The sequence below is a fragment of the Onychomys torridus genome, chromosome 3 (genome assembly GCF_903995425.1).
Source record: "Onychomys torridus chromosome 3, mOncTor1.1, whole genome shotgun sequence".
Classification (NCBI taxonomy): domain Eukaryota; kingdom Metazoa; phylum Chordata; class Mammalia; order Rodentia; family Cricetidae; genus Onychomys; species Onychomys torridus.
The window spans coordinates 31,511,288-31,534,469 of NC_050445.1; the positions used below are offsets into that span (position 1 = coordinate 31,511,288).

General features: G+C 49.0%; 1 protein-coding gene across 1 annotated transcript; it reads left to right on the forward strand.

Annotated features, from left to right (window-relative positions):
• The first annotated feature begins 2,320 nt into the window (after nt 1–2,320).
• On the forward strand, nt 2,321–19,373 carry Klrg2 (killer cell lectin like receptor G2). Its single transcript, XM_036182912.1, has 5 exons — nt 2,321–3,137; nt 11,221–11,319; nt 11,671–11,816; nt 18,141–18,244; nt 18,624–19,373. Exons 1-5 carry the CDS (start codon nt 2,360–2,362, stop codon nt 18,742–18,744), a joined length of 1,248 nt encoding a protein of 415 aa, XP_036038805.1. The 5' UTR covers nt 2,321–2,359; the 3' UTR covers nt 18,745–19,373.
• Nucleotides 19,374–23,182: the final 3,809 nt, after the last annotated feature.

Genomic DNA, 23,182 nt, shown 5'->3' on the forward strand with positions numbered 1-23,182 from the left:
TGTTCGTACATTGTGTCCCTTAGAAGCCTTTGATGGTTTTGACACCCGCCTCTTTCATCATTTCCTCCTCCTTTTCCTGTGTTTTGATTTATTAGGTTTTAGGTTTTGTTTTTGGTTTTTTCAAGACAAGGTCTTTCTGTATAGTCTTGGCTGTCTTGGAACTCGCTCTGTAGACCAGGCTGGCCTTAAATTCATAGGGATCCACCTGCCTCTGCCTCCTATAGAATATTATTTTAAAATGTGTTACATTTGTTTTTGCTGTGGAATATTTGTTTAATGATGCAAACATGTGTTGCAGTCTTTTACATTACATCTGTTTAACTCTGTGAAGCTGTGTTACTGTGCCTGTCTAAAACACCTGATAGTCTAGTAAAGAGCTGAATAGTCAATAGGCTGCCAGGAAGAGAGAATAAATAGGAGGAGAAATCTGGGGAAAGAAAGATCAAGGAATGAGAGAGAAAGGAGGAGGACTTCAGGGGCCAGCCACCCAGCCAGACACAGAGTAAGAAGGGAAGAAAAGGTATAGGAATGGAGAGATATAAAAGCCCCGAGGCCAAAGATAGACGGGATAATTTAAATTAGGAAAAGCTGGCAAGAAACAAGCCAAGCTAAGGCTGGGCATTTATAATTAAGAATAAGCCTCCATGTGTGATTTATTTGGAAGCTGGGTGGCGGGGGCCCCCAAAAGAGCAGAAACCACCACCAACAGCTTCCTGAGTGCTGGGATTAAGGGAGTGCACCACCATAGCCCAGCTGTTTTGTGTGGTCTTTGTTGTTGTTGTTGTTGTTGTTGTAGAAAGAGTTTTTCCTTGAAATCTATGCAGATGAAGATGGTTTTAAACTCCTGATCCTGCTGCCTCCACCTCTCAGCACTGGGATTACAGGCATTGGCCACCCCATGCCCCACCTGGAAATCACAGTTCCAAGCCTTTTAAGATGCATTTTCATGGTGTTAGGGAGAAAATAGCTCAGCTGGCAAGGTGCCCATCACACAAACATGAGACTTGAGTTTGACCTGCAGAAGGAACATGTCTTGCTCACCAGAAGTCAGATTTAACTGAATCATCTCTCTTAGCTGATAACCCTACCCTAGAGCACTGGTTAAAATAGTAGTGGCCTCCTCAAGCCTCTGCAGACTCGGGAGGTGTGGAAGGAACCTCCAAGGTATCTGTATTTTAAACGGCTATTCAGGAGCTGGAGAGATGGTTCAACAGTAAGAACTTGCTGCTGTATCATGAGGAATCGAGTTCAAATCCCAACACTAACATCAGGCAGTTCACAAATATCTGTAACTCCAGGTTCAGTATACCCGAGCTTCAAGAGAGCGCCATAGGCAACCTGCCACACACACTTGAATGCTAAAAGAAAATCCACACTAGTAAACACCATATGCAGACCAAACGTGGTGGTGCATGCCTTTAGTCCCAGCACTCAGTGCCTCTGTGGTTCTGTAGTTTGAGGCTAGCCTGATCTACTTGGCAAATTCAAGATAGCCAGGACCTAGAGAGATTGCCTCAAAAAACAAAGGCAGAACAAAATAAAAACCCAACAACAACAAAAACACAAAACAAACGAAAAACCCCACCAAACTATTTAGACCATGCTACCTCACTAGGATGGTGGAGTGCCCAACACTTCATGGGAGTATGAGCATTCACTCCTCGTTTCTTTTTGTTACTGTTGTTGTTTGTTTTGGTGAGACAGGGTTTCGCTATAAAACCCTGGCTGTCCTGGAATGCGCTTTGTAGACCAGGCTGGCCTTAAACTCACAGAGATGACTCAGCCTCTAGAGTGATGGGATTAAAGGCATGGGCCGAGGCTCATTCCTCATTCTCCAAATGTCTACTAGTAGTCAAGCTCCCAGACTTGGAATCAGCCTTTCCCCCTCTTCCAAATTGTGCAACCAGTGACCCTCTGCTACTGTTTAGAAGAACATCCCTTTCCTTTGCTCTGATACTTCTGAAGTTTTGTCTATGAGGATTTAGCCAATCGCTTCCCGCTCAATCTACAACAGCAATCTACAACAGAACCCACGCGCGGTACCGTGCCAACACTGGGAACGGGTGGGGCCCGGGATGAAGGAGAGGGAAGAATCTGCAAGTCTCTGGTTCCCAGGGCTGCTTTTAGAGCCACCCCACCCTATCTATGACTCGCTCAGCCCGCCCCTCCCAGCAACCTGTGCCACGGAAAGGCGGGGCTGGAGCTCCGAGAGGCGTGGCCAATCCGTAGCCACAGCCAATCACAGAGGGGTCCTCTAGTGAAGGGTGCGGTTGACAACCTCAGGCATGCGAAGCTTTGGGGACTCCGCCTAGTACGGCGCTCAGCGAGTCTCGGGGGGCGGGGGTGCTCGGCGCACGGGATGGAGCGGACCCGGGAAGCTTCTGGGGGAGGCCAGGCCGAAGCCAGGTCCCCAGAAGAGTCCTTGGCAAGCCCGGAAACGGAGCAGCCGCAGATCCCCGTGGAGGCTCCGCAAGCCGGGGTTCCCGACGGCAACCCGAGGCCGGAGCGGACCGGGAGGGAGGCGGCGGACGCGGAGCTGCAGGTACTCTCGGAGGAGAAGCCGCAGCCTCCGGCTCTGTCCGGGTCCCCGCGCTTGCCGCCGCTCAGCCTGGGCTATGGCGCTTTCCGCCGCCTGGGCTCATGCAGCCGCGAGCTACCGTCGCCGAGCCCCTCGTGGGCCGAGCAGCCCCCGGACGGCGGGGTCGAGCCGCAGCCCTGGGCGGCGTCAGGAGAGCCCACGCCCGGGTCCTGGGCGCCCGTGGAGCTGCAGGTAGACGTGCGCGTTAAACCCGTGGGCGCGGCGGGAGCCAGCCGCGCGCCCTCGCCCGCGCCGTCCACGCGCTTCCTCACCGTGCCGGTGCCGGAATCGCCCGCCTTCGCCCGCCGCTCGGCGCCCACGCTCCCGCGCCTGCCACGCGCCCCGTCGCCGGGCTCCACGTGGGGCCGTGGATCGCCGCTTGCCGCGCCCCCGACCGAGCGCATCGGCCCCACCGAGGGCAGCGCGGTCGCCCCGGGCTCGCCCACTTGCCGCTGTCGCTGCCGCTGCCAGGAGCCCGGGCTGACCAAAGAAGACGCCGCGCTGCTGCAGCGCGCAGGCGTGGACAGCAAGAAACTGCCGCGGGCCATCACGCTCATAGGTGAGTGCTCAGCGGTGGTGCCGGGTGTCCCGCCCCTGAACTAGACTAACCAGGAGCCCACTTAGCTGCCCCCAAGCCCATACTCCTTCTCCGACTCAGAATTGTTACAAAACAAAACAGGGCCTGCCCCTCCCCTGGGGAACTTTCTCATTCCTTCTCAGCATCTTGGAGAAGTGGTGGAAGGAACTTCGGATGAGGGGAAGTGATTCAGAATCACGTGGCAGTGGTGGCCTGGGTACACATCCTAGGACTCCTTTCTTTCCACCTAGAGGAGGGTCACCCATCTGCACACAACTGAGCTGGCCCGGTGCCAGACGGCTGGGGTGTGCGTGTGTGTTTTGCTTTGCTTGTGAAGGAGGGGCGGGTGGAGCGTTGAAGAAAGTTTGCTTTAGTTTGCTAAACTGTTAGTTCGCTTTCTCTTACTGTGATAAAACACAAAAAACAACTTGGGGAAGAAAGGGTTTGTTTAGCTTACAGTTCATCATCAAGGGAAGCCAGGGCAGGAACCTGTAAGCAAGAACTGAAGCCAAACCACAGAGGAAGGCTGCTTCCTGGCTTGCTTTCTTAACTGCCCCGCCGCCGTCTGCACCTCCAACCCACCCCCGTGGTACCGCCCACGGTAGACTGGGGCCTTCCCACATCTGTCATTAGTTAAGAAAATGCCCAACAGACTTGCCTACAGGCCATCCTAATGGAGACATTTTCTCAAGGGAGGTTCCTCTTTTCCAGGACCCTAGCTTGTCTCAAGTTGACAAAACACTAAGCAGCACAGCCCCTAAAGGTTGTAAGTCCCACTGAGTGAGGAATGGCTCTGTTGTGGTTGGTTTACTGCGCCACCCTGGGTTGGGGGTGGTGAAGGTTCATTAGAGACTGTCAAGAACAGAGGCCTGCCTGAAGGGGCTAGTGCCTTGCCCAGCAGGCAAACTGCCCAAGTTCAGGGCAATGGAAGGGTAGTCCTCAGATAGAGAGAGGGCACCAATACTTAAAATGATCGCTAACACCTTTGAGAATCCTGTTGTAAGTTTCCCACACACTCCGGGCCTCTTGCTGATACAAATGTATCTTACAGCGTGAACATCTGAGGTCCGACTGGGCTCCCTAGTCTCTAAGGTGGTGGTATCAGCAGGGCTGTGCCTCTCACTCAGGCTCCTGGGGCAGGCCCCTTACTTTGCCTGAGTGCTAGATCCTCTGCTCTCAGCCCCAGTTTTGTCAGGCTGGGTTATTCTGCCCCCCAGCTTTGCCTCCCTCCTCTTGGGTAAGGACCCTCACGATCCTGCTGCCAGGACAGTCTCCATTTCAGGGTCAACTGATCAGCAACCTCACCTCCGTCTGGACCTTAATTCCTCTTTGCTAAATGGCCTAGAATATTATTGGTTCTAAGGATCTAGGGACATCTTTGGAGTGATGGTATACCAGCCTCTAGCGTTTTACCAAGTTCTTTCATGTTAATTTTATGTGTATGAGTGTCTGCATGTACGTCTGTGTATCACTCACATTCCTGGTGCCTACAGAGGCCAGAAAAGGCTATTAGATCCCCTGGAACTGGCATTACAGGCAGTTGTAAGCCCTACCTTGTGGGTGCTGCAACCCACCTCAGGCCCTCTGCAAGAGTAGCCAGTGAGCTCTAACCACTGAGCCATCTCTCCAGCTCCTCTGTCAGCTTCTTTAAAAATCTGTGACTTAGGAACCGGTGCTGAAGTGACACTATTGGATTTGTTCTGGGAATTAAGCTCTGTCTGGTGGAGGAAGGCTGAGGAGGCCCTAGGCCGAGAAGGACAGGATTTATGGTAGAGGATGGGGCTCAGGAGGCAGAGTCAGTAATCAGGACCACACACAGGTGGGATACAGCTAGGCTACAAGGATGGAGATCTGTCCCAGGTTTCTGACTATCTGGATGGTCGCTTTTCCACAAAGAACAACGTGAGAAGAGATGGAGAAATAAACAAAGATGTGCCTTGGTCTGCAGGATCCTGCTTGGATAAGGAAACTCTCCTGATTCACGAGAGGCCATGTAAGCAAGACTCAGTGACTTGCTGGCCAGCTGCTTCTCGGTCCTGTGTGAACTTGGAAGGAGCCAGCCCCTGGGGAGAGGGTTTGGAATATCACTGCTTTGTCTCATCCCTTGTTTCTTTGGGCAGGTGCCCTGAAGGAGCTGTCTAGCTGTTAGTGAAGGTACCGAAGGCTGGAGACATATTTTAAGACAAGGTCTCATGTGTGCTAGCTAGGCTGGCCTCCAACTCACTAGGTAGTCGAAGAGTGACCTTGAACTTCTGATTCTCTTGCCTCTGTCCTCAAAGTGCTGGAGTTACAGAGATACGCCACCACACCTGGTTTATGTGGTGCTGGAGATCAAACCTGGGGCTTCAGGTATGATAGGCAAGTACTGTGCCAACTGTTCAGGCAGCCAGCAGGAGAGAGAGGGGTTTGTAAAGCGGTGAAGGACTGTAGCCTCATGTGGTGAGTGCTTCTCCCTCAGCTCTTGGCTTGGACTTACCTTCTCTTATCCCCCAGGCAACTTAGGGATCTCTATCTTACCCTCTCCTTTGGATTGACTTCATTATCCCAGGATTCTCCACCCAGGCTATGATTGCTTCCTAAGTATCTCCTGGGGGGCGGGGGGAGGGGGGGAGAGGTAGACGCACGGACTTGCCCACATCTCAGTACCGGGCACATCAGTGGTTTCTCAGTCTATTTGTACAAGTCAGAACTTATTATTCCCTGGATCCCTCTGGGGAGAAGATGGAGCGTTTGATCTCGGTGGTTGTCTTGCAGTTGACACATCTCTTAAGGAGAAGGATCGCCCCACCCAGCCCCTGGCCTCCAGGAGTCCATACTGCCAGGTAGCCGCCTGTCCCCCATATTGTCCATGCAGTGGGGAACATTCACAAAGTGAAAGCAGTCTGAGTGTAGTGTAGAGGACAGGGAGGCTGTTGGCAATGAGGCAGGGGGATGAGAGCTCTTGGAGAAGGTGAGACAGAATTAGGATGGCAAAGATGATCCAGGTTTGACGGGTCTCGGTAGAGTGGTTAGGATTTTGAAGCTCAGTCAGAGGAAGACAGCAGTGCCACATGAAGAGGAGCAGAGGCCCTGAGCAGAAGATGTGACTGCTAAGCCTCACACTGGCATAAGCCCTGATGCTCTTTTGGGGACATATGTCCCTTTAGCAGTAACTGCAGGGCTGGGGGAAGGGAGAAGACATGTTAAGGGAACCCAGATGTGTCTGTGTTTTTGCAAGCTGAGTCTGTATAGAGTGTATTTGTGTAACTTGTGTGACCACAAGTTGTCCTGCAGCCCAGCAAGGTGGCTCACCCCTGCCATCCCAGCACTCAGGAAGCTGAAGGAGGGGACTAAGAGCTTTTGTCCACCCTGGGCTACATGTTGAGACCCCATCTTTAAAAAAAACAAAACAAAACAAAACAAAAACGTGGCATGTGTGGTGAAGCCCATAATCCCAGCTTGCAAGATTGTTGCAAGTTCACAGGTAGCCTGGACCAGAATCCTCCAGGCCAGCTGCTCTATACAGACCCTATTTTCAAAAACTAAAACAGGGGCTGGAGAGATGGCTCAGAGGTTAAGAGAACTGACTGTTCTTCCAGAGGTCCTGAGTTCAATTCCCAGCAACCACATGGTGGCTCACAACCATCTGTAATGAGATCTGGCATCCTCTTCTGTGTACATAATAAATAAATAAATCTTTGAAATCTAGATGGGTCCCCGACCTGGTTTGAGAGAACTTACTCACCCACTGGGCTTCTGCCATGCTTTCTGAAGGTCAGAGCTAAACAAAGGTTCAGCCACAAGAATTACAGTGACTGGTGAGTTTATCTTCCTTGTCTTGGCCGAGCTTTCCAGTTCTGCTTTTATTATTTGCGAGCCATACTTTAGGGCTGGGACATAGCTCAATGGTAGAGCACTTGTCTAGCATGAACAAGACCCTGGTAGTTCAATGCCTTGTGGGAAAAAAAATCATAAATCTTAGTTTATACATATTTTTGGTAGTGGGTTCTTAAAATGTGTGTGAGTGGGCTGGAGAGATGGCTCAGAGGTTAAGAGCACTGACTGTTCTTCCAGAGGTCCTGAGTTCAATTCCCAGCAACCACATGGTGGCTCACAACCATCTATAATGAGATCTGGCACCCTCTTCTGTATACTAAATAAATAAACCTTTAAAAAAGTGTGTGTGAGTGTTTGGCCTACATTTATGTCTGTGCATCATGTGCCTGGTGCCTGCAGAGGCCAGAAGAGGGTGTCTGATGCCTTGGAATTGGAATTAAACAAAATTGTGAGTCACTGTGTGGGTGCTGGGAATTGAACTCGGGGATCCTCTGGAAGAGCAGCCAGTGAGAATGTGTGTGTATGTGTGTGTGTTCTTAAGATAAGGTCTAGCTGTATAGCTCTGGCTGACCTGGAACTTGCTATGTTAAACCAAGCTTTTTCAAGTTCCCCCTTCTTTTGGTAACAGGTATATCAAGATATATCAAGATGCAATTCATATACCATACAAGGCACCATCTTACAGTGTAATATTCAAGGAGTGTTGCATACTCAGTGTTGTGTTCATGCTGAAAACAAACCTTCCACCCCCAGACCCCACCAGTCTCTTGTCTCTAAACACTGTCCTCTGGACACCCATGTCCCTGGGTTCATATAACACGAACTCTTTCGTCTGGCTTCTTTCTGTTTTGTTTGTTGACAAGGTTTTGCCATGTAGTTCAGGCAGGCCTGAAACTCTTTTTTCTAATTAATTTACTTTTATGTGTATGAATGTCTGCCAGGTGTGTGCCTAGGGCCCAGAATAGGGCTTGTGATCCTTTGAGACTGGAGTTGTGAGCTGCCATGTGGGTACTGGGAATTGAAGGCCCTCTGGAAAGGGAGCCACTGTTCTTAATTCTTGAGCCATCTCTCAAGCCCCTGGCCTGAAACTCTTAATGCCCCTGCCTCAGCCTCCTGAATGCTGGGGCGAAAGGCCTATGCCACCACACTTGACTGCCTGACTTCTTTGGCTTAACCTGTTTTCAAAGTTTTTTATGCTGTAGCATGAACTTGGCATTTCATTCTTTTTTGCTGGATAGTATTCCATGGCATGAATATATTGTTTCGATTATCTATCACTTGATAGAAATCTTGGAAAATACCTTTAAAAGTGTGTGTTTAAAAATTCCACAGGGGCTGGAAAGATGGCTCAGCACTTGTGTTTCCAGCACCCACAGCGAGATGCTCACAATCACCTCTAACTCCAGTCTGTGGGATCCAGCACCTTCTTCTGGCCTCCGAGGGCATATGCAAACACACACACACACACATGGCCATAGTTAAAAATAAATCTGAAAAAAAATATATCTCAGGGCTGTATTTAGGACTTAATGGATGAACACCCAGCATGCTTGAGGGTCTGGGTTGGTTCCCTAGCACCAAACTAAAAAAATAAAAATCTGAATAGGTTACAGTGTTTAATCCCCCGACCCCTACCCTTTTTTTTTTTTTTTTCCCCCCTAAGACAAGGTTTCCCTGTGAAGTTCTCTGCCTGTCTGGAACTAACTCTGTAGCCCAGGCTGGCCTCAAACTCAGAGATCTACCTGCCTCTGCCTCCCAGATGCTCAGATTAAAGGCGTGTGCCACCACCACCTGGCTTCATACATCTCTTTGACAGATTTCTGATCGCTGAAGCAAGTGTTTTCTCCAATGCAAATGAAAAAATGGGAGTTTGAAAAGTTCCTGAGACTTTGAAGTTGAGCGACAGTGAATGTGTTCTATTAAAATCTTGAAAACTCATCTCTCTGTGTAGACACTTAGCATTCATATATGAGTGTACGTACATTCTGCTACACGAATTCTTTCTCAGTTTTTTGTTTTTCTGTTTTTTTTTTTTTTTTTTTTTTTTTGAGGCAGTTTTTCTACATAGTCCTGGCTGGCCTTGAACTCACTATGTAGAACCAGGCTGGCCTGGAACTCACAAAGATCTGCCTGCCTCTTCTTCCCGAGTCCTGGGATCAAAGGTGTGCGCCAGCAAGCCAGGCACAATTATTCATTTCAAATAAAATCCTGCTGCAGTATAATCTTTTGTTTTCCTTGCGGTTTCCGCCCTCACCCTTCCTCCCATGACTACACTCAACTGCTGCCCCTCATCCCTGAGAAGTGACGATCCCGAGGGCATGGAAGCCAGGTTCGAGGAGGGGGCACTCCTCTTTGCTATAACCCGTCAAGCTTCTGTGTCCAGAGAGATCTGGTTTCGGAGGGTGTCATGGCTTCAGAGGGGTGAGCACCGGTGCTGTTGTGACTCTGCTGATGCACTTACATCGATGCTGCTGCTGCTGCTGCTGCTGCTGCTGCTGTTCATTGTGACCTCTCCATCTGCCACTCCACCTTTCCAGGTGTGATGGCTAATGGGATTTGTCAGCTTGACGGGATCTAGACTCAGGCAGGGAGATGGGCCTCCCGGCAGGCAGCCTCTGGGACTACCTTGATTGTGTTTGTTGATGTGGGAAGTCCTGTCTCAGTTATGGGCAGAACAATTCCCTATGCTGTGGACCTTGGACTGTATAAAGGGGATGCAAAACTGTATGCTAGCATGCATTCATTCCTCACTGTTTCCTTGTTGTGGAAGTGATGTGACCTATGGCTTCAGGCTCCTGCCGCCCCGATTCCCCGCCATGATGGACTGTACACTTGAACTGTGAACCAGAACAAACCTTTCTCCCCTGAGTTGCTTTTGTCAGAGTATTTATCACAGCAACAGGAAAAGCAACTAAGATACCTTGGTACTCACTATCAGGGTCATTCAGCATTTAAAAGTGTGCCTTGGGCCAGGCATGATAATTGCTTCTTAAAAATTACATTTCTATTTCTTTTTATTGGTGGTAGGTATCGTGCATGCAGCACAGCATGTGTGTGAAGGTCAGGGGACAACTTGTGAGAGTTGATTTTTCTCCTTCTGCCAGGAGGGTTCCAGAGATCAAGCATCAGGCTTGGTGGCTCGCCTGTGAACCCTCTGCCAGCCTTGGTCACAGCCTGTAATCCCAGCTTCTCGAGGGGCTGAGGCGGGAGGGTCACATGAGTGTGGGATACATACTGAGACCCTGTCTCAAAACAGAAGGATAGCTGGACGGTGGTGGCGCACGCCTTTAATCCCAGCACTCAGGAGGCAGAGCCAAGCGGATCTCTCTGAGTTCGAGGCCAGCCTGGGCTACAGAGGAAGATCCAGGACAGTCAGGACTACATAGAGCAGCGATTCTCAACCTGTGAGTCACAACCCCTTTCACAGGGGTCCCCTAAGACCATCGGAAAACACAGATATTTATACTATGATTCATAACAGTGATAAAATTATAGTTATAAAGTAGCAACATGAGAAACTGTATTGAAGGGTCGCAGCATTAGGAAGTTTGAGAACCACTAACAGAGAGACCCTATTTCAAACAACCAAACCCATGAGGATAGGATAACAGGAAACAGGTGGGTGTGTCCTGTCTCCTGTCCCTCACACTCATTTCCTGCCTGCAGCCTCCCCAACTACCTGGTGCCCTTGGCCTTTGAGCCATAGACAAGGCCCGTGGCTGATGACTACCCACGGCTGTGGAGAACTGCGTCTGCCCCCTGTCTTCAGTCATGGCAAAGGCCTGGAGAGACTAGAGAGACCACTGAGAGTTTGAGGAGAAAATGTGCAGAGTCAGGACTTGACCTTCATTGACTTTGACCTTGTAGAGCTGCAGTCTGGTCCCTGCTCTTTCTCCCGTGGCATGTTGCCCACGGTGTCCTGGATTCTCTGTCACCTGCTGCCTGAAGGCCCCTTGCCCACATCTGTGGCAGCGACACTGTCTGGCACACGGGTACACCATGCACGGTGTGCGGCACATTGCTTGCTGTGTCTCATGGAGCCCTTATCTTCTAGCCATGTGAGAAAAAAGCAGAGCGTATTCTAGCAGGTCTCCTAAATAAGAAGTTCGGATCTAACCTGGGTGCTTGAGCCAAGATGACCTTGGAGCTGGTGTGGGGGCAGGGTGAGGGGAGTGGAGGCCAGGGTGGTGCCGGGTTGAACGCAGTTCGGGTGATCTCTTCCAACTTGTCTCTGTTTTCTTCTCTCCAGGGCTGCCCCTGTACATGAAGTCCCTGCGCTGGGCTCTGGTGGTCATGGCTGTGTTCCTGGCTGTCTGCACTGTGGCCATCGTGGCACTGGCCTCTAGAGGTGGTATAGTATCTCGTCCCTATTCCGTGTACTTAGGACACCTCTGAGACTCATAGCATGAAGACACGGGCCTTGCTTAGCAAAGAGGAGAAAGCTTGACCCTAGCCTCCCTTCAGTCAGTTTGTGACTTGACTGGTAATGCAAATACCAGCCCCTCTCCAGGAGAACTTTGCACAGTGCAGGCTGTACGACCTAGGGCTCTCTCTGCCCATCATCCTTCCCACCTGGATGCTTGTGAGCTCCCTACCCATAGATTCACCCCCTCAGCCAGGGTCATGGCTGGGTTTTGTTTTTACAGTATTCATGCATAGCCCCTTAGAATTGCCCCAACTCACAGATCTCTTCTTTCAGGAGCCAGGTGCCAGCCATGCCCTCAGGGCTGGTTGTGGTCTCAGGAACACTGTTACTACCTCTCCGAAGAAGCTCAAGACTGGGAGGGCAGCCAGGCATTCTGCTCAACCCACCATGCCACACTGCCCCTGCTGAGCCACACCCAGGTGAGAAAGGCTGGCTAGGAGAGGGTGTGTATCACCCTAGATCCTTGAACTTAGCCCTGGAAGGACTCTCTAGATCAAGTCCTTCACACTGTGGGAGTCACCAAAGCCCAAAGGAATACAGTGACATGCACAGGGACCAGCTATCAGGTGTTCAGGGGTTTATTCTAAGAAGAAGGTAGAGCTAAAATGGTGCCATCCAACCTGAGTTACTCAGTTAGCAGTGGAGCCAGGCCTGCTGGGAGAGACCCACGAGTCCTCCCAGGATGTGGTGGAGACAATACAGCATGTTTAGTGTATGTAAGTGTCAGGTAATGGCTGTAGGTGCTGGGGAACAAAGCGTCTCAGAAATTACTTAGTGCCTTGGGGCCAGAAGTACTTCTCTCTTTTTCTTTCCTTCTTTTCTCTTTTCTAAGACAGCCTCACTGTGTTGTCTTGGCTGGCCTGAAACTCACAGAGATCCACCTGCCTCTGCCTCCTGGGTGCCAAAATTCACCACCACACTCCGCTTAAAATATTTCTTATTTATGTGTGAGTGTGTCTGCACATGGAGGCTTAAATGGTCAAAGTCCCCGGAGCTGGAATTATAGTTGGTTGTGAGCCACCTGATATAGATTCTGGGAACCAAATTCAGGTCCTCTGAAAAAGCAAGTGCAAAGCCACCCATCTCTCCAACCATGTGATTAACTGGTGTGTGTGTGTGTGTGTGTGTGTGTGTGTGTGTGTGTGTGTGTGTGTTAAGAGTTTCTACTGCTGTGATAAAATACCATGACCAAAGGCAACTTGGGGAGGAAAGAAAAAGTTTATTTCATTTTACAGTTTGTACACCATCCATGGAAGTCAGGGCAGAAACCTAGAAACCTTGGGGTGGAAACCGAGGCAGAAGCCACAGAGGAGTGCTGTTTACTGGTTTGCTCTTTATGGCTTGCCTGCTTTTATGCTATCCAGAACCATTTGCCCAGGGTAGTACCACCTACAGGGGGCTGGGCCCTTCCACATCAATCATTAAGTCAAGAGAATACCCTGGAGGCAGAGGTCGGTGGATCTCTGTGAATTCAAAGCCAGCATGGTCTACATAATAAATTTCAGGCCAGCCAGGGGTAAGTAGCAAGACCCTGTCTTAAAAACAAAACAAAACATCAACAAAAGATACCCCTTTATCCAGATATGCCTAGGTGTGTGTCAGGTTGACAAAACAATCAGCACAATCGACCCCTCATCAACTTGACACACAAACGTACCACTTATTAACTCAGAACCTTTCCTTGTTCATCCCCAAAGGCTCGTATTAATATAAATACCACAATACATTATACCAAGAAGAAAGAATCAGGGCACAGTCACAATTTGAACAAAGCAAAACGCAACCCCAACAGCGAAAATAAGTATGTTCAATGTCTAGGATTCCCTCACAGTCTGGGCTCCAAAGGGCTTGGACAGTCCACTCCGCTGGCTCTGCCTTTCACAGCACACACACTTGTCTCCTAGGCTAAGGCCAGCTCCTCTCCACAGCTGCTGCTGCCCTTGGTGGTCAGCCCCCGGTACTGACATCTCCAAAATGTTGGGGTCTCCACTGCAACAGGGCTGTACCTTCAGCTAGCTTCTCCTGGGCTGTCTTCAGGGACTCTGACCCTGACACATGTGTCAAGCTCAACTTCTCTCCACGGGCCTTTCAACCCTTTGGCTTTTACTTCAGCTGAGGCTGCACATTCACCAACGGCCTCTTCTCTGTCATGATGCCAAGCCTCAGCTGCTCTCCATGACCTCTTCATGGCTTCAAAACTAGTACCACCTGGGAAACTTTTACACATTACTAAATTTGGTGGCCAGCACAAGGCAAAGCCTTAGCACCTTCTGGACCACAGCCTCTGTGCTGACCCTGAGGAAACACTTCCCAGTAGATTTTGCCTCTGTGATGCTGGTCTCTTCTTAATCACAGCCCTTGTTGACCAGTATCAATTGTCCCAGCAAAGCAAAGGTTCACTATATTGGTTCTTTTATATATAGATTTATTTCACATGCATTGGTGTTGGCCTTCATGTATGTCTGTGTGAGGGTGTCGGGTCCCCTGGAAGTGCAGTCACAGCTATGAGCTGCCACGGGGTGCTGGGAATTGAGCCCGACTCCTCTGGAAGAGCAGCAGCCAGTGCTCCTAACTGCTGAGCCCTCTCTCCAGCCTCCACTACAGTAGTTCTTAATTCAAAATGTCAGATGTCTCTGACAGTCTTTATGGGGCCCTCAGACTTCTCAAATTTCTCAAGCCAGACCTCTATCACCTGATCTACCTGCTTTCAGCATTATCTTCTGAGGTCATGTTCCCACAGTTCTTTGAGCTCTGAGCACTCTGGCTTCTCCAGCCAACAGCTTGCCACCATCCTCCCAAAACCACACAGTTAGATCTGCCAGCAATCATCAACAATCTGGTGCCAATTTATGTCTAGTTAGGGTTTCTGTTGCTGTGATAAAACACCATGACCAAAAGCTTCTTGTGGCCAGGTGGTGGTGGCACACACCTTTAATCCCAGTACTCGGGAGGCAGAGGCAGGCGGATCTCTGTGAGTTCAAGGCCAGCCTGGTCTACAGAGTGAGTTCCAGGACAGGCTCCAAAGCTACACAGAAAAACCCTGTCTTGAAAAAACAAAAAAGAAAAAGCTATTTGTGGAGGAGAGGGTTTATTTCACCTTACAGCTTGTAATCCATCTTCCCAGGAAGGCAGGACAGGAACTCAAGACATGAGCTTGGAGACAGGAACTGATGCAGAGGCCATGGAGGAATGCTTACTGGCTTGCTCCTCTCATGGTTTGCTCAGCCTGTTTTTTCTTTTCTTTTTCTTTTTCAAATTTGTTTATTTTTATTTCACATGTTTACCTGTCTGTATGAGGGTGTCAGATCCCCTGGAACTGGAGTTACAGACGACAGCTGTGATCTGCCATGTGGTGCTGGGAACTGAACCCAGGTCCTCTGGAGGAGCAGACAGTGCTCTTAACCACTGACTCATTTCTCTAGCCCTTCAGCCTGCTTTCTTTCTTCCTTTTTTTTTTTTTTTTTTTAAGATTTATTTATTTAGTACACAGAAGAGGGCACCAGATCTCATTATAGATGGTTGTGAGCCACCATGTGGTTGCTGGGAATTGAACTCAGGACCTCTGGAAGAACAGTCAGTGCTCTTAACCTCTGAGCCATCTCTCCAGTCCCAGCCTGCTTTCTTATAGGCCTGTGTTAGAGTTCTCTTGAGTAAGAGAACTTACAGAATGAATTATACACGCGTATGTGTGTGCGCACACACACACATGCTCACCAAAAAGGAAAGGGAGAAGGGTCACAAGGTCCCTGCTTCCTGCTTCCTGGCGTGATCAGACTGCCAGGTAGATTCACTCCAGATCAGAACAGAGGACAACTTCAGCTGTTTACTCAGTTCTGTATATCTTAATAAATCCCATTAAATAGACTCACATGGATTGATCCTAACAAAAGGGGATTTATTAGAGTGGTTTACAGACTGTGGTCCAGCTAATCCAGCAGTGTCTTCCAAAGGAAGGTCCAGGAATCCCAGAGTTTAGTCCACAAGGTTGGATGTCCCAACTGGTCTTCAGTATATGCTGGAATCCTGACAAAGTAGGCTGTAATGCCAGTGAAGGAATGGATTTGCTGTCAAGAGCAAACAGGCGAAGATACAGATTATAAGTGGTATTTTTATTTATTTATTTATTTTTATTTATTTATTTATTTAGGTTTGGTTTTTGAGACAGGGTTTCTCTGTAGCTTTGGAGCCTGGCCTGGAACTCACTTTGTAGACCAGGCTGGCCTCGAACTCACAGGGATCTGCCTGCCTCTGCCTCCCGAGTGCTGGGATTACAGGCATGCACCACCACCGCCAGGATGGTTTTTCTTTAAATGATTTCATTAAGAAAAATCCCCTCACAGGTGTGCCCAGCCATTTGGGTTTTAGTTCATTTCAGATGTCAAGCTGACAACCAAGAATAGCCATCACAAGGCCCATCGTTAATCAAGGAAACACCCCTGCAGACTTGCCTGCAGGCCAATCCTTTTTTTGGGTTTTTTGTTTGTTTGTTTTTCAAGACAGGGCTTCTCTGTGTAGCATTGTGCCTTTCCTGCTGCAGGCCAATCTTATGGCAGCATCTTCTCAATTAAGATTCCCTCTCCCCAGGAATGTCTGTTTGTGTCAAACTGACATAAATCACGTGTGTAGTTGTACATATGGATGCTTATCCGTAGGCATGCTCTTGCATGTGGAGCTGTTCCTCAGAAGCCACTTGAAACAAGGTTTCATTGGGACCTGGGGCACACCAATCTCAGTGGGCCGAATGGCCTGTGAGCCCCAGACATCTACCTGTCTGCCTCACTAGCACTCAGGTTACAGGTGCATACCCCTAAGTCTGGGGATCAAATTGAGGTTCTTATGTTTGTGTGGCAAGCACTTTACCAATTGAGCCATTTCTTTACCACCGTGGCTAACTATATGAAGAGGAAACATTCACTTAGCTCAGCTCTGAAACTTTAAAGGCTTGGTGCCCATCGGCTTAGTTCTTGTACCGGTGGCAGGTGGTGGGCAGGAGTGAGGGGTTATATTATGAACCAGGAAGCAGAGATAAACTTAGTTTCTTCAAGGGCACACCCCTAGGGACCCAAGGACCTGGGTTCAGTCCTTAGCACTGCACTCATGGAGAAATTAGAGTTAGAACAGTCTATGCAGAGAAACTAGCCCAGTTCCCTGCTTCAAAGACCCTCCCAGCCTGGTTGTAAAATAAAGAACAGTGAGGATGTGGTGGACCAGAGATGGATCCCTAGAGAGTGTGTGAGGCTGGGGCAAGGCCAGCAAGTGAGGATCTGCTAGCTAAGCATTATTCTAATGCCTCCAGAAACAAAGCCATCCATTGTTGCAACGACCACCAGGAAGCCTGGCCCCTTCCCTCAGACGTATCAGACACATTTAACCCACAGTGACCTTGAACCTGGGCAGAACAACACTCTTCCATTTTGGGACAGAGATGGGTTTAACTATCCAGTTTGGAAATAGCTGGAGATCAAATCTAACTGCAGAGGATCAGTGCTCTGAAAGACAAATCATAGAATGACTTCTTTATGATTGGGTTTTGGCTTGTTCTTTTTCCACATGCACAAGTACAAACATACATAAAACACATAAAATCCTTAAGTGTGTGTTTTTTTCTTTTTTTAAATAATGTATTTTTATTTATGTACATTGGTGTTTTGCCTACATGTATGTCTGTGTTGTAAGAGGTTCAGATATTGGAGTTACAGACAGTTGTGAGCTGCCATGTGGGTACTGGAAATTGAATCCACATCCTCTGGAAGAGCAGTCAGTGCTCTTAACTGCTGAGCCATCTCTCCAGCCCTCTTTTCTTCTTCTTTTCTTCTTCTTCCTCTTCTTCTCCTCCTCCTCCTCTTCTTCCTCTCCTCCTCCTCTTCTTCTTCCTTCCTCTCCTCCCCTCTTCCCCTCTCTCCTCCTCCTCCTCTTCTTCTTCGACATGGCTTCTCTGTAGCCCCAGCTGTCCTGGGACTCACTCTGTATACCAGACTAGCCTTGAACTCAGAAATCCACCTGCCTCTGCCTCCAGGGGTGATGGGATTGAAGGTGTGAACCACCACTGCCCAGTTCTTTGTTTCTTATTGCTAAGGTCATGCCACGATTTTAGTACCTTATGGGGGGCGGGGGGCGGCACATCTTTGCATACACCACAATGCGTGTGTGGAGGTCAGAGGGCAGTTTTGAGGAGCTGGTTCTGTCCTTCCACACTGTGTGTCTGGTATTGGACTTGGCTCATCAGGCTTGACAGCAAGCCTTTTTAACTTGCTGAGCCATCTCCAGCCCCATACTCCCCTCTCTAACGGCTTTAATACTATTGAACCAGTGCGAGATCCTTTTGTTCCTGTAGGAACGGCACCATTAATCTGCCCCATACCGCCTCCATACCTTAGTCAATCCCTGCCCCCACCATGTGCCAACCATTCTGGCTATTGGCTACCACCTGGGTATGCCTAGGAGCCTCCCAACTTGGCCCAGGCCCCACCCTCTGCTCTGAGCTGCTTTATTCTCTCATTGTGTGGTGACTGTCACATCCTCTTGAGATGGCACCCATCTCATTTCCGGTCCCCAAGCCTAAGCACAGTGCCAGCCCACCAGTGAGCTTCCAGGTCCACTTCTCTAATTCCAGGTATTTTGCAAGCTCTTGGAGCTGATTCCTTCCTGGAGAGGCATTCTGGAATCCTGCAGAAGCCTCATGAAAAATGGATGCCCTAGTAAGCCATGATGTGCAAAGAAATGTGCTTGTTTTTCTCCTTCAGGACTTCCTAAGAAAATACCAGATCACCAAAGGCTTCTGGGTGGGGGCCCAACGAGGCCCTGAAGGCTGGCACTGGACTGATGGGGTCCCTTTGCCACCCCAACTGTGAGTAACTGGGTTCTCTCCTCCTCTGCTGTGCTATAGCCTCCTTTTGCCCCACCCAACCTTCAGTACCAATAGGAGACTCATTCCACACCCAGCCAAGGGGGGCTAGCGTGCCTCATCCTTGTCCCTCCATCCCTGATGTGAGTCCCCAGCACATTCACCCAGGCAGAACTGTCATGTTGGCTTTTCAGATACAAGGTTTGTGGTTTAGAAATTCGGTGGGTCCGCCATGTAGCTGACCAGTGTAAGACACTGCCAGGGTTCTTTCCAGATATTTATTCCCTGCCCATGTGCAGTGACTGGTACAGAGCCTGGCTTGTACAGGAGCAGAGGGAGGCCCTGCAGTCTGAGCATCCTCTCTCACCTCACCCCACCCCAGGTTCCCAAAGGACAGTGAGGACCACCCAGACTTCAGCTGCGGGGGTTTGGAAGAAGGCCAGCTCGTGGCTCTGGACTGTAGCTCTCCCAGACCCTGGGTCTGTGCCAGGGGGGCCAAGTGACTTAGTGTCCTGTGCCAGACCTGTCTGGAGCTGCGCTCGTTGCTTTGCTTTGGTGTGACCTGACAGACAACTTCAAGGAGGCATGAGTTACCAGACTTGCACTTTTAGAGGCGCTGCACCTAACGGAGCTGCCCAGTCCACAGCAGCAGGAGCATATGGCTGCAGTCACCTTACCAGAAGCAGAGGGAGTGCCAAAGCCAGGGGTGGAACAACCTTCAAAGGCCTGTCACTGTTGACATACCTCCTAAAGCTCCCACAGTCCCCAGATCCAGCACTACCAGCTGGGAACAAGCTGGTGGAGGATATTTCAGATTCAAACCAGAGCATTCCTGTAACAAATTTCATGAAGACTTATGACTATCTTGTTTAGAGACAGGATCTCTATGTAACCCTGGTTGGGCTGGAACTTACTGTGTGGTCCAGCGTGGCCTTAAGTTCTTGGACAATCCTCCCGAGTACAGAGAGTATATGCCACCACACCCAGCCTATGGCCAACTCATTCTGCAAAATACATTCAGTCCAACTTCAAGAGTCTCTATAGTCTTAACAGTTCCAGCACTGTTCAAAAGTCCAAGGACGCCGGGTGGTGATGGCGCACGCCTTTAATCCCAGCACTCGGGAGGCAGAGGCAGGAGGATCTTTGTGAGTTTGAGGCCAGCCTGGTCTCCAAAGCGAGTTCCAGGAAAGGCGCAAAGCTACACAGAGAAACCCTGTCTCAAAAAAAAAAAAAAAAAAAAGTCCAAGGACTTCTCCAAGATGCCAAGCAAAGGTTTAGCTTAAGACACGTGATATCTCTATTTCTAAGATGCTATGACACAGTAAAATTCTCATCCCAAGAGGGCTGATAGGAAAGTAGGCCGGGAAGATTAGATCAATGCAAGACTGAAATCCATCAGAGCAAATCTGAAATTCTACAGCTCCATGCCCACCATGGGATGTTATGGGCATTTTGATTGCCCGGTGACACTCGGGACTGTTAAATAAAGTTTACCTTGAATCAGGGGGCATCAGCTAGTAACTAGCTGACTAGAACGCCATAGAGATGTCAGCAATTTGGATAGAAAAGATGCACAGGAAGGGAAGGGCTGATTCACCTTATTAATGGCTTTTAAATCTGAAAACATTCTCTATTTTCCAGTTTTCTTTTTAATGACAAATATAGGAGAATCCAAGGACTGGTCGATTCTATAGTTGAGTATTTAGCTGCTCCTGAACCGGCTAGCACAGTGCCTGTAATTTTTCTGATGTCAAAGGTCACTGTTCCATGCACAGGTTTGTCAGTTAACAAAGGTAGGTTTTCACACGAGAAAGAGAGGGAGGGAGAGGTGGAAAGACCCACTCACTCTAAATGCAATTGGCACCGCTCCATGGCTAGGGTCCTGGGTGAAGGAAGAGAATGAGCTGAGCACCAGCTCTCTCCGTGGCTCCTGACAGCAGATGCAATGTGAGTGGAAGCCTCACACTCCTCCACTTCCCCACCAGCTCCCCCACGTCTTCCTCTGAGCTGCTTCTGTCAAGATATTTCGCTGCGGCGATGAGAAAAGTAGGTAATGTATTAAACACTGTCACAGACTGACGCTGCCATGTCCTGCTCCCTGCTGTGACAGTGACTGTGAAGGACTGAGCTCCACCAGCTCCCTAATGTCTTCCACAAGCTGCTCAGTGTTCCTGTCACTAGGTACCCTCCCCTGAGGTTCCTCTGGAGAAGGACTTGAGGTGTATCATTCTGAATTCATTCTTTTTAAAACTGTTTCGGCTTCCTATCCTTGTTGCTCACAGGTATATTTGGGGACGATGCAGCTGCATTATCCTGGCATCCCTACACTAGAAGTCTTCTACTGTGTGTATCAGTCTGTTCAGCCAGCCAGCATCCATTGAGAGAGCCAGAGCAATGGGAAAGTCCTGAGCAAGAGGAAGAACTAGGGAATCCATGTCTTTACAGACCATTAACATGGCTTTTTGAGCCTTCACTTTACAAGCTGTAGGGTGAGCAGCTTGTAAATGAAGCCAGCAGCCCTATAATCAGAATTGTGCCTCTTGACTGAACGGGATCAGTTCCTAAACTGTGGAAAGTCTAATTCCCAGTATCTGTAATGTGACCTGTTTGGGCACAAACAGGTAAAAATAAGGGCATTTGTGTGGCTAACCAAATATGTCTGGTGTCTTTAAAGAAGAAAAATTCGGTGGCTGGCAAGATAGCTTAGTGGACAAAAGCACTTGCTGCACAGATGTCCCCAGTTCTCAGGGTCTTAAAGGTATACTTTAGTCCCTGTCAAAGTTCTGACCAGCAGTGGACACCTATGCTTTGGAGAAAGGCTCATCACGAACTGCAAAGGCATTTTCCCATAATGCACATGAATCTGAGGGTTAAGGTATGTGTGTAGAAGTCCAAGGACACCCCAGGAAGAGTGGGGGCTGCCAACTGCAATACTATGTATGCAATTCCAGCCTGGAAAACCATCCATCTTCTTCCATTACCAATCAGCTCCAGTGCTCTATCTAGTGTACATGTCTGCATTAGCACGTCTAATTCCCACCATGACCTAGTGACCTAGTAGTTAAGCTGGACTCCTAACTATAAACAACAAGAAAACCAAGTCTAAAAAGCCCAAGCCGAAAAGGAATTGGAGAAGCTTCTCTCTACATGGCTGCCTTCCTTCTTTCTCCTTCTGGACCACTAAAGTAACAGTCACCAAGAGTGCGTCACTAACCTGTCCTGATAGCTGACCTAAGCTGGAAGCTTCTAGTCACAAGAAAGGTCTCTGGCCAGTTTAGCAGGCTCAAGCGCCACCTCTGGATTGCTGGACTGTGGCCAGGAGTGAAGTCAGACGGCAACTCAGGTGAAAGCTTCCACACCCGCTGACTACTGACATGAGTGTCTGGAACAGGACAGCAGCAATCTCCCAGGCTTGTGCTACTCCCGTATTCTAAAGCTGAGACTCAAAGAGGATAAGATAAAGGACTTATTTACAGGGCAACAGAGGGGAGGTTATGAGTACTGACCCTGGAGATGTATTCCTGGCTGTCCTGAAAAATCACTATTTTTGTATGTGCGTGCAAGCATGTACGCTGTTTGTGCACATACATGAATACAGGTGGGAGTGTGACACAGTGTGCATGTGGAGGTCAGAGGGCAATCTTGGGTGTCAGTCGTCACCTCCCTCCTTGTTTGGCTAAGGGATCCATTGTTCATTGTTGCACATACCATTAGCTGGCTGTCACACTTCTGGGGTTTCTCCTATTTGCTCCTTTCTCATGGCAGGAGCCACCATACCAGGCTTTATATAAATTCTAAGGATTTAAATTCAGACCTTCACATTTGTATGGCAAGCACTGTTCCACTGCACTGTAAATAGCTATTGATGCACACAACACAGATAAACCTCCAGCGGGCAGCCAGATTTGAAAGTGCCTTTTGGTAACTCCACCTGTCATATTCAGGAGGAGACAGAACTAGTTTGAGAATGGAAAATTTTTGCCAGAAACCAGAGAAGGCAGACCTTTTCAACTGTGGGATAAACTTGTAAGGGTATGTAGAATTGCTGGATGTCACTGGGTGCAAACCCCATCTCAAAGTTTTTGTTAAAGAAGTAGACTTTTAACCCCGCCCTCCCAAGATAGGGTTTCTTTATGAACTAGCTAGAACTACTAGCTCTGTAGACCAGGCTGGCCTCGAACTCAAGAGATTCCCCTGCCTCTGCCTCCTGAGCGCTGGGATTAAGGGTGTGTGCCACCACCACCCAGCTCTTTTAGGCATCTTGATCATACAATCTGTCATTAAATAAACTTGGAAAAAATAGAGTTGAAGGCTCAGAGTCAGTCTGAACTGAATTCAAATCACCCAGTGTGGTCACTGATTCCCTCAACAGCTTTTTTAGTTCCTTAAACCTAAAAATCTGAGAAAGTGCATGCAACTTGTCAGCTCACAGGTGTGCTAGACCGGCAGAGGCACCGTGGACAGTTCTTAGTGTGGGGGCTGTTACTTAGTATGGCTCAGTATGTGTTCACATAGCTAATATGTGGTAGAACTGGGGTTCCAGAGTCAGCCAGCCCCCATGCTCCTACCCAGCTAGCATTGCTTTTAATACTTGTAAGCTACCCAACATGTTTCTGATGGTGCTCTGTGGCTTCCCTTGTGAAACACATTCATCAGCAGGCAAGCAGAAGTGTCTAGGAGAAAACCCATGTTCTGCTCTAATGCACTAAGAACAAAGAAGGAAGCAAGATGCTCCAGAGCTACAGGTCTATTTTGACAGGCAAGACAGATGAAGAGCTCACGAGCCTTCAAGGAGTTTTGGCCTCTCATCTACAACTAATGTCTTTCTATAAAACAGAAGGCAGGGCTGGAGAGATGGCTCAGAGGTTAAAAGCACCGACTGCTCTCCCAGAGGTCCTGAGTTCAATTCCCAGCAACCACATGGTGGCTCACAACCATCTG